Source organism: Anarrhichthys ocellatus, unplaced genomic scaffold, assembly GCF_004355925.1.
Source record: "Anarrhichthys ocellatus isolate YVR2014 unplaced genomic scaffold, GSC_Weel_1.0 scaffold26, whole genome shotgun sequence".
Taxonomy (NCBI): Eukaryota; Metazoa; Chordata; class Actinopteri; order Perciformes; family Anarhichadidae; genus Anarrhichthys; species Anarrhichthys ocellatus.
Genome location: NW_022280056.1, coordinates 4,523,552 through 4,534,150, shown reverse-complemented (window position 1 = coordinate 4,534,150; position 10,599 = coordinate 4,523,552). Strand labels below are relative to the sequence as shown.

General features: G+C 37.6%; 3 protein-coding genes across 5 annotated transcripts in view; 2 read left to right on the top strand and 1 right to left on the bottom strand.

The window, feature by feature from the left end:
* Positions 1 to 1,241, bottom strand: part of map2k4a (mitogen-activated protein kinase kinase 4a) — a 4,909-nt gene extending 3,668 nt beyond the window's left edge. For all 3 annotated transcript variants that reach the window (XM_031862412.1, XM_031862413.1, XM_031862414.1), the window contains exon 1: positions 860 to 1,241. In XM_031862412.1, the coding sequence (XP_031718272.1) occupies positions 860 to 995 (136 nt within the window). In that variant the 5' untranslated portion in view covers positions 996 to 1,241. The remainder of the gene's footprint in view (positions 1 to 859) is intronic.
* A 1,441-nt stretch (positions 1,242 to 2,682) lies between these two features.
* Positions 2,683 to 4,428, top strand: tmem220 (transmembrane protein 220). Its single transcript, XM_031862426.1, has 6 exons — positions 2,683 to 2,787; positions 2,965 to 2,994; positions 3,070 to 3,130; positions 3,390 to 3,513; positions 4,086 to 4,145; positions 4,285 to 4,428. Exons 1-6 carry the CDS (start codon positions 2,695 to 2,697, stop codon positions 4,415 to 4,417), a joined length of 501 nt encoding a protein of 166 aa, XP_031718286.1. The 5' UTR covers positions 2,683 to 2,694; the 3' UTR covers positions 4,418 to 4,428.
* A 636-nt stretch (positions 4,429 to 5,064) lies between these two features.
* sco1 (synthesis of cytochrome C oxidase 1) lies at positions 5,065 to 10,132 on the top strand. Its single transcript, XM_031862425.1, has 7 exons — positions 5,065 to 5,242; positions 5,890 to 6,006; positions 6,794 to 6,884; positions 7,009 to 7,206; positions 7,295 to 7,387; positions 7,727 to 7,842; positions 7,941 to 10,132. Exons 1-7 carry the CDS (start codon positions 5,078 to 5,080, stop codon positions 8,088 to 8,090), a joined length of 930 nt encoding a protein of 309 aa, XP_031718285.1. The 5' UTR covers positions 5,065 to 5,077; the 3' UTR covers positions 8,091 to 10,132.
* The last annotated feature ends 467 nt before the right edge of the window (positions 10,133 to 10,599 follow it).

The following is a 10,599-nucleotide window of genomic DNA, read 5'->3' as shown; positions in this document are numbered from 1 at the left end:
ACACACACACACACACACACACACACACACACACACACACACACACACAGCATTGAGATGAACGTTTGCTTTAGATGCCATATGAATAAAAGAGATTATTTTATTTTGTTCACGAGACTTCAGAAGCACAGAGCGGCTTGGTGTTCCTCTGAGCTCACATGGACTCACTGGTGCACGAGAACGCTGCAAAGAACCCCATCGAACCAGACAATCCATTTAATTTAGTCAAGCATACTGCCGACCTCATACACAATAACATAACTTGACATACCGTCTTAATTGTGAAGATATTTTGATAAATTCATCACATTAAACAGCAACATAACTCTCGTTCCACTGTGTTAGTGTTCTGCAAATCACACACTGATTACATCTCTGTGGGTTTGTATGATCATTAGACCACAAAACACTAAGAATCTGTGCAATATAAATACACATTATCCTGTCTGTATATATAATATTTCACTTCTTACTTATTTAATATTCTTTACCGTTTTATTATTATTACTTATTTATAATACTTGTTCTGATACATGCACACTATGCTGCTGCTGTAATCCTGTAAATGTCCTCACTGCGGGACTAATAAAGGATTATTTTATTTTATCTTATATTATTGCCCATTTGGCAACGACATTATCTCCATCTCATAACTAATAATAAAATAACTGACGAACGTTTCTCTTGGGGGTAGAAACACTGTGAATATATGCAATTGATTTCCCAGTCCTGGGAGTAGCCTGAGCCTCCCACTCAATGCTAACAGTAACCTTCACTGCAGCAGACTGGGAGCTCGCAGCTAACACGCATTAGTATTTATATTTAGATTTATTAATTGTGCATAACGTGCACTTCTCACCCTGCATGCTGCTCATCGTGGTGATGTGAGATCCTGCGTTGTTGCCGCTGCTGCTGCTGCTGCTGCTGCTGTGGCTGCTTGTTGTCGAGTTGTTCGGACAGGGAGTCGCCATTGTTGTGTGTTGTTTGAATTCCATCAGCAGCACCGGGGCTGCAATGCAGATACACGGAGGACAATTTTAAAATGTGGTGAAATTACACGATTTTTTTTTTTTTTTTTTTAAATACAGTTCCGTGCAACGTTAGAAGCTGTTCATGTAGTAACGTTAACAAAAAACTACAAACATCCAGCTAGGCTAACGCTAACTAAGCTGGCTAGCGGTGCTTAGCCAAGAAGCTTTAAGAGCCGCAATCAGCTGACCAAGTGACACATGTCAACACCCATAGCGTCACGGAGCTAACAGGAAGCTAGCGGCGGTTAGCCGAGACGAAGCCGGATGTTACGTTGTGTTTGTTTCAAAATAAAACAAGAAAAAGTGTATGTTAAGAAGCATTACGCTCATTTAGTTTTACTGAAAGGAAACTGATTGAGAATTAAAATTTGAGATAAAACAAAGGAATATGTACTGTGCAGTAGTCTGGAGTGGGGCTGAAATTGTCTGAAATTCCATACCAACATGCTATTTTTCAGAATTGTTTGCATATTTTCATTTTCTTTCTGTACAATGGTAAAAAACTGTAATACACAGTTCACAATACTGCAGATATATATATATATATATATATATTGCAATACTTTCATCAGTTGGCTCATCACCATTGTGTTATCCTATGGAAGCCCATTTCCGCGAGCCCAAAAAAAAAAAAAAAGAAAACAAAAAAAAAAAAAAAATCCACCCCCCGAAGAAAAAAAATATTTTTAATTATTTTTTTCTGTGGAAATGGGCTGCCATAATCCTCTTATTGGACAATGTAGTACATGATTATAGTTTTTGTATTTATTGTGATTAAATAGATTTTTTTTTATTTTTTTTGGGGGGGCCTTACACCAAAAAATAAATAAATACATTTATTTAAAATATATGTAACACTACAATTGTTTATGAATTAATTTTCTTCTCTTTGTTGTTGTTTTCAGTGTGTGTTGTTGTTATTTTGTCCCTTTATGTGTGTGCGTGTGTGTGTGTGTGTGTATGTAAGTTTAGCCTTTTGACTTTGTGTTGTAATAATTAACTAAAACAATACAAATTAAAACACATTTATCTTTTTTAAGATTATATTTATTGTCCGATAACCATTTTTATAACAAGCCATAAACAAACCTTTAAATAAACTTTTATGATTTTACTTTGTAAAGAACTACCGGAAGTCACATCTCTGCCTCGTATGCACCTTGACGTCACTGCGGAGAATGTGTGCTCATTTTGTTGTACGGGGTCAGCCGGGGCGGAAAACCTCCCAAGATGTAATCCACCGTAGTTAAATATGAATAAACATGACTGTTTGAGATATATTTTTCCACATTAGAATATAATTCTGTTATAAAAACAGTAGTTATATTGTCGGACTGTATCTCTGGTTGTAGTGCTGACGTGTTCTGACAACGTGTTATACAACCTCAAATCACACAAAAATACAAGAACATCCGCTTTAATTCATCGTCTGTGGGTTTATATCACATCAAAAAGGGCGTTTGGTCTCGTGTGGAAATACAGACATTTACTAGGTTGTGAATTATTGTGACATTTTAGCTCAACATGCAGTAAATCGTAGTTAATATCAAACGAACGTCCCTCGCCGGTTTATCACACTATAAACACCGCGGTCCGTGCGTTTGGTTTCTACATCTTTACGTCCCGGTGGCCCGGGCGGGGAGGTGAAAGGTTCAAAACAACAATGGGCGAAGTTTGTAAGTCGTGGCTTTCTGTCATTTGGCGAGTCTGCAACTTGTTAATGTCTTTATTCTTCGCTCTTGCAAGTTATGTCCAGGTGAGCGTTTAACTTTCGGATAAAAACGTCTTCATACATCCTCTAAAATCATATTAATAATTTCTACTTTTTTACTTATTTAATATTCTTCACTGTTTTATTACTTATTTATAATACTTGTTTTGTACTATGTCTCTTGTTTGCACGATGCACTATGCTGCTGTATCTTATCTTCAGATCAACGATCCAGACGCAGGGGTGTGGATGGTGAGCTCACAGTTATTCCACATATTTTACATTTTCTTTGTATAATTTCCTGATAACACAACGCTTCCGTTGCAGGTTGGTTACGGTGTCCCTGCAGTGTTGTGTGCATGTGTTGGCTTCACACCCCACGTGACAGGTAGACAGATAACTCTGGATCTGTATTTGTATTTTATTAGTAAATGCATCCCCCCTAATGAGAATTAAAACCTAATTAAATTACCTTGAATTCAGCTACTTTCTGAGACATTCCACTTTGCACATGTTCCTGTTTTCCTTGAATGCATCTTATATCCAGATGTGATAGCGCCGCCACGTGGCTCTCTCGTGACGGTGCAGCTCAGTTCAGTACAAGAAGCTGCAGATGTGGTTCTTCGTTCATGTGTTGGTTTCTGCAGAGACTTTGCCCTGGAGGCGCGTGGCTGATCTCCACGTGCTGATATCCAGCGCTGTTGTTGCCATGTTGGGATGGAGACTCTTCAGAGAGAGAATCACTGAGATCCTCCAGCAGGAGGAGGGCAGGTAGACTGTTTACTTATAGGTGTGGAGTCTGCAGCTCTGTAGAGATCTGACACCTAATTTTTACATTTTCTTTAAAGAGGCATTATTATGACAGGTTATTCCTACTTCTCACTCTCTGGAAGATATTTTTGGAATGCCGTTAAAAGGGGAATAGAAGGTATTATAATTTATATTATTGTCTTTATTTGGTGTAATGCCTCCTGAAATAATGGATATTTGGGAACAGAATCTCAAAAAGTGGTTATAAGAAATTGGAGGAAAGTCTGAATATTTAAGAAGTAGTGGGGCAAATTAAAATCATAATCATCACTAATAAAGTGCCAATGTTTGTGCAAAATAGAATGAAATCACAACACATTAAATTAATGTGAACAGGTATATGTGGACGGATGAATGTCTGTTATACTTATATATACATATACATAGATCTCACTTTTACACAAACAACAGTAAAATCATGAATCACTATAAAACTATTTAAAAAAAACGAAAATATAGCTAATTAAATTGTCAGCAGAATTGATTCAGGTAAAATAATAATGTGACATTAATGTATTTTTTCCTCCTTTTAGAGAATTTTCTGGTCTCATGTTGACGGCTGTTTGGCTTCTCCTGTGTCGTCACTCTGGAAGGTAAAATGATGGCGTAACCAGATTGTATTTCAAATCTTTTTTTAAATTAAGATGATCTCATGTACTTCTATGAAACACTTTTGTTTTTATACCCAGTATGTGTTTTTTTACTAATCTTTACTCCACTCTTCTCTGTCAGGGCTCCTGTCAGGATGCTCAGAGTCTCAACAGCTGTTTCCATCACAGTGTTCCCCTTTGTGGCCTGGCTTTACTACTACATCCATAAGGAGCTGAGATCAAACTGGCCTTCACATTGTCAAACTGCTATTTAGACATCTGCTTCTTCATTATTTTGGCAGATTAAATATTCCTTTTGTTACGTTCTTTGACTGACAATCCTGGACAAAGAATGCTGCTTAAGTAAAACCTTTTGTAGTATCATTGAATACAAACACGTGCCAGCTAAATGGTGTCACCTAAAGAAGGATTCTTATTTTTTTTCATCTAATGTTGTGTCTTTAAGTTCCATTTAATTTTGTTTATTATTTAATTTTTATAATCTTCATATCAAAGTCTATTACAGCCATGATTTTTTTTTTTTTGGTCTTAAAGTCCAGACCTTAATCTTCTGTGAAATTAAGTGCAATATATAAATAATATAAAATATAAAAATCAAAGTGAATCATAAACATTTTTTTCCCCCACTTTACATGATTTTCCGCCCTCCAGGGGGCAGCAGAGAGCACTATGACTAACAAGATAACAGAAGAAGATGTAACACGTCATTTCCTGTCTTAAGTGACGCTACCTGGACGCTGATCTGAGAGCAGCCTTTTCACTTTCGAATCGACCGTTCTTAACCTAACACGAATATGTAGAACTGACTCGAGAACAGTAGTTTGTACGCCGTGTCTCCTCTTCGCTTATCACGTTTTGTAAACTTATCACCGCTTCGTCGTTGGAGCAGCGGTTGGTTCTGTCAAGGTCCAGACATGGCGCTGAGTGTTTTATATCACAGCCTGGGATGCCGGTTGTCTCACAGTAACGTTAAACTCCTACAAATAAGTACCCGGATACAAACGGTCAGGCTCGCGCACAGTGTCTTACGGAGAGAAACCGGACCGGAACACAAACTGTCACCAGTTCACTGCTGCCCGGTAGGTCAAAGCTGTCGGACGGTATCGGGTGTAACACCAGACTCTATTCAGAAATATAGCAAATATACTTACGCATCACCTAAAACACGACTTCCGTTAGCACTAAAAAAACACATATTCGTGTAACGCTAATTTCAGTTTAACTTGATATTAAAATCAAATTCTTCGTTTTAGTGCGTCACAGTGTCTTTTTATAGTGAAACATTTGATAAAACCTTTCTTAAAGCTACCAAAATACTGCCGAAAAAGGTGTCTGGTTTAAATAATAGTTATTTATTTTTATTTTTTCTATTTTATTTAATAAATTTAAGGGTTTTGTTTATTTGTTGTTTATTTATTGTTATTTGTCTTTTTTATTTATTATTTATTATATTTTTATTTAGTTCGTTTTTGTATCTGTGTATGATGTCGGTGTGTGTGTGGACGAATACAATCTTAAATAATAAATAAAACACTTAATAATTGAGAGACGTCTCCAGTTACGTCACCTGTCTTCCCATCATGCAACACGACATTACATTAGCACATATTTGAATGGAGGTACACCTGTATGTTTTTATAACCACTAAAGGCTATATATTGCAGTGTAATGAGAGGTTTTTAACTCTAACCACATATCTTTTTCTCCTGTGTTTGCTCATTAACAGGTGAATGTGAGTCAGTGGTTCACCTGCAGAACAGCTCAACACCTGACTCAACACTCCCGAACATTCTCCACCATACCTCCACCGCCTTCATCAGGGGAGAAGAAGAAGAAGTCTGGGGTAAGATTAAGACACAAAAGTTTATGTTAAAGTTCAAAACCTCAGTGTGACATGACTTCACTCAAATACAAGATGAATTAACTGACAAGTAATGGAAATAGAAAGTACTCATGTTCTTGCAAAGTATTGAGATTAAAGAAATAGTATTTAAAAATCAATTTATCGTATTCAGCATATTAATTAACACCATTTATCTCATATTTGATGTGTTTTTGAGACCTCTACCTCATCAAACAATATCAGTAATCACCTAAAAAAGCTTTTGTTTCACCAGAGTTCTACAAAAAATACATTTTAATAATGAATAAAAATGTGTTTGCTTTTAATATCAAATACCCAGATTATGCTGAGATATACAAAGTATTGTGTATAATTTGTATTAACTTCTTACACGTGTGATGTAAATTATTTGATGCATTTTGTGTTTATTGTTTATTGCCTTTGTGGGACAATACAGTTTAATTTATGTATTTATTATGATTTAATCAATTTATTCTTTTGCATTTTTACCACAAATTAGTGACCGTATACCAGTGGGAAAAAAACTTATATAGGGAAGTGTTTATGAATATTATGATTAATTTCGGACAATTACATGAAAAACAGTCCGGTTTCTCTCTGAGGACAGACAGAATATTTACAGTAAATATATTCATTGTAATCTTTGTTTTAATAAAAAGCTCCTGAGAGTTTGTTTAGAAAAGAGAATCTCTGAACATTACCAGAGTTCAGCATGAATAAACCATCGTGTTGTAACGATTGCTCTGTGATTCTATTCTGTTTAAAGCCGGTGACGTGGAAGTCTTTAGCTATAACATTTGCTATCGGAGGCACTCTGCTCGGAGGGATGAAATATTTAAAGAAGGAGAAGGAGGAACGTAAGTATTTTACTTCTTTAATGTGTAAAACAAGAGAATAAATTATAGTTTTTCATTAAAACTAATTGAATAGACGCTGTCTAATAACGAGCTCTGGTCTGAATCTTTAATCGTTCGTCTGCAGAGATTGAGAAGGAGCGGACCAAGTCGATCGGCCAGCCGGCGCTGGGCGGTCCGTTCTCGCTCATCGATCACAACAACAAACCCAGCAGGAGCGAGGACTTCCTCGGCCAGTGGGTGCTCATCTATTTTGGGTTCACTCACTGCCCCGACATCTGCCCGGACGAAATAGAGAAGATGATCGAAGTGGTGGATGAAATAGGTGATTAAAAACATCAGGACTCGTGATAAACGAGGGATTCAGTGTCGGGTTTCCTCCTCAAACGTCGTCTTCTTGCTTTGTTCCGCAGATAAAATAAAGTCTCTTCCAAACCTGACGCCGATCCTCATCACCATCGATCCGGACAGAGACACGACGGAGGCCATGGCTGCTTATGTGAAAGGTACAGGAGATTTATAATTGAGCTGCAACAATTAATCGATTAGTTGTCAACTATTAAATTGATCCTCAACTATTTTGAGAAAAAATAATATATTTTTAAGGAAAAAACTTCTGAGACTTCAGCTTCTTAAATGTTAATATTTGACAGTACAATTAATTGTAACAGTTTCCTTCTCCTTTGTGACCGTAAAGTGAATATTTGACATTGGAGGACGTCCTCTTGGCCTTTAGGAAACATTTTATGACATTTTGAAGACCAAAAAATTAATCGATTAATCGACAATCGGAACAATCAATAGTTATCATCCCTAATACATAATGCATGTTGTGTATATTTCAGATTTTTCCCCAAAGCTGATTGGCCTGACGGGACCAACGCCTCAGATCGAGCAGGTCTCCAGAGCCTTCAGAGTTTACTACAGTCAGGGACCGAAGGACGAAGACAACGACTACATCGTGAGTGTAACCTGCTCCTCGTTCCTCAAACTCAACGTCACAACAACGCTAACATGACGCACTAAACATTTGAATCATCGCCTCTTTGCTGCCTGCAGGTGGATCACACCATCATCATGTACCTGGTGGGACCTGACGGAGAGTTTGCCGAGTATTTCGGACAAAACAAAAGAAGTGCGGAGATCAGCAGCTCGATAGCATCGCACATGAGGAAGTACAAGAAGGAAAAGGGAGCGGCAGCCAATTAAAAGCCCTCTACGGACCGACAGGTTCAATCACTACTAATGTGTGTTGATGGTGGACATGCTGTGGTACAAAGTGTCTGCAGTAACATTCCTTTTAAAGCAGTCGTGTGCAGCAGAAAACTGATGGCGTGAAAGGCAGCAACAAGTGCCTCCTGTTTGAAAACTATGTGCACAGATCATCTCCAATGAGATCAATAACTCTGATTTCTGATGCACAGAATGAGGAAATAACCTGTGATTTGATTTTGTGATAAAAATACAAAATACAGCTACGCGTAGAATATTTTATTTGTGTTTGATCGACAGTTACTTCCAAATGCTTTAGTGGTGAACTATGGATCAGGATGCACTGAAAGCCTTCAGTATGTGTAGAGTTTAAACGTGTGTCACTCTGGAGACTCCCAGTGGTCGAAGCAGGAAATGCAACAGCATCCTCAACAAGCTTTCATCCTTGTTTCATTTTTCTGAAAATGTTTTCCATCCAAATAATTCAACTGCTGCTAAAATCTTATCTCTGGAGAGATAATAGTGACAGACTAAATGTAGCAGAATAAGAGCTTTGAAGAGACATTTCTAAAGATGTTTGTTTGCTGTAAAAAGTGAAATTAGGAAACGAGAAATTGGATTTCCAAGGGAATCTGTTTTTACAGAAACCTCACAGGAGATAAGGAAAATTAAAATCCTTATTAAGGCAATCGATGCCCTAAAACACAGGACATGAACATGATATGAAATGTCTGTTTAAACGGATATATCATGTAATACTGACACTTCCTTCAGTGTCAGTATTTAAGGGTTTATCAGTAGTTTCTCCGTCAATTAACGATCAAATATCCAAAACGCAAAACATTTTGATGGTAAGTGTTTGTACGTAGTGATGAGACGATGGAGCGCTTTATGGTGGATAGATGGTGAAATAGTTGATGGTAGTGAATTTATATTTATCGGGATGTTTTCGGAAAAGTTGTCCAGCTCCCCGTGATGTAGAGAAGTGAAAAATACAACCTGATTCAAAAACACAGAAATGGTCATTTAAGAAAGAACAGATTCACACAATTATTTATTAAGGGTGACCTCATTATTCAAGATTTCCTTAATTATGTTTGGTTCACAAAAAAAGATGTTTATCTGAGATGCAATAAACTAATTTGTTTCTTAACTAAATGTGAGGTAAAGTGATTCCAGTGTGTTTTAGGGCCATTTTAAGAGGATGTCTTAATTATTTTTACCAGAATGACTGTGATCGTAATCGTCCCAAAACTATTTGAATGAAGAGTGAAAACCCAGCGTGAGAGACGACTTTATTTAGGAACAGACTGGTTGTGGTTCAATGAAATGTTGTATCTTTCTGCGAGGATTTGTACATGAATCTCTCTCCGTTGGACTGAATGTTTAATTCAAACCGCTGCTCTTTCAGCTCATCAGTGTTGAGAGGAAGACCGAGCTCACCCAGAGAGAGTAATTGCTTTCAGACGGAGGTCAACCTCTGATTGATAATCTCATTAAACTGTTTGCTGGAGGAGGCTGACGACTTCCACTTATAGTTTAATGAGGAAAAAATCTAAATCTAATATTCATATATAAGAGCTGCATTCAGAGCTGCATTGGATTTATTGTGACCCGAACTTTCCAGCAGCCAGTATTGATTTATTAATATCGTTTGTGCCTGCACACTGTAACGGTAAAATATGTTCTAACATGTTCTCTGCATAGTCTCTGTAAGAGGAAAGTGCCTGCTATGACATAAAACGATTCCATATAGGGCAATAGCATAAGACGAGGCACATGCAAGCCATATAGGGCAGCGGCAGAGAATGAGGCGCCTTCCTGTAATGCAGAGGACATGTACCAGACACTGATGCACACGTATGACTTGTCCCCCACTTGTCCCCCCCTCCTTCTCACTGTCTCCTTTGTTTGTAAAGGTATAAATCAGAATGTACGGAGAACCGTTCTGCGGGGCACTCTCACAGGTTACTGCAATACGTATCTGTGAAACTGCTCTCCTTGCTTGCAACGCAATAAATTGACTTTACACACTTTGATCATTCATCTAGACTCTGTTCATTTGATATTGACTAAAAACCTTTATACTCTTCTCCCGAATAGTCATAGAAATATTCACAACAACACCTGTCGCGCTACTGCTTTTAGAAACGTAAACATAGCCGTCGCTTCAGCTCTCAGCAGCTCCACACTTGTCTCTTCCGCTGTGCAGAGGATTGTGGGTCAGATTAGCCGGATGCAGTAGAACATCCTGGTATTTGTGGCATTCTGCATTTAACAAACTGTGTTGGGACAAGCTACATAATCTGGTGGTATTGAAACACATCCCCAGTTTGATTTAAAAACTGTGGTGCACGTTTTGTAGCACTTGCTGTTGGTTCAAAATGATGTATTACATACATTTATTGTACAATAGCTGCAAAAAAATAATGGAAATATATACATACAGGTTTGAGACTGAAGAGTCGGGGCACAGCTCACCATGTGGTGGAATAAGACGAGAGAA

Bases quoted from the DNA above. Each gene is read 5' to 3' on its own strand.
- tmem220 (XM_031862426.1), top strand. From the start codon at position 2,695: ATGGGCGAAGTTTGTAAGTCGTGGCTTTCTGTCATTTGGCGAGTCTGC. The intron at 2,788-2,964 runs GTGAGCGTTTAA...TCTTATCTTCAG, and splicing joins CTCTTGCAAGTTATGTCCAG to ATCAACGATCCAGACGCAGG. The intron at 3,131-3,389 runs GTAGACAGATAA...TGGTTTCTGCAG, and splicing joins CTTCACACCCCACGTGACAG to AGACTTTGCCCTGGAGGCGC.
- sco1 (XM_031862425.1), top strand. From the start codon at position 5,078: ATGGCGCTGAGTGTTTTATATCACAGCCTGGGATGCCGGTTGTCTCAC. The intron at 6,885-7,008 runs GTAAGTATTTTA...GTTCGTCTGCAG, and splicing joins AAAGAAGGAGAAGGAGGAAC to AGATTGAGAAGGAGCGGACC. The intron at 7,388-7,726 runs GTACAGGAGATT...TGTATATTTCAG, and splicing joins CATGGCTGCTTATGTGAAAG to ATTTTTCCCCAAAGCTGATT.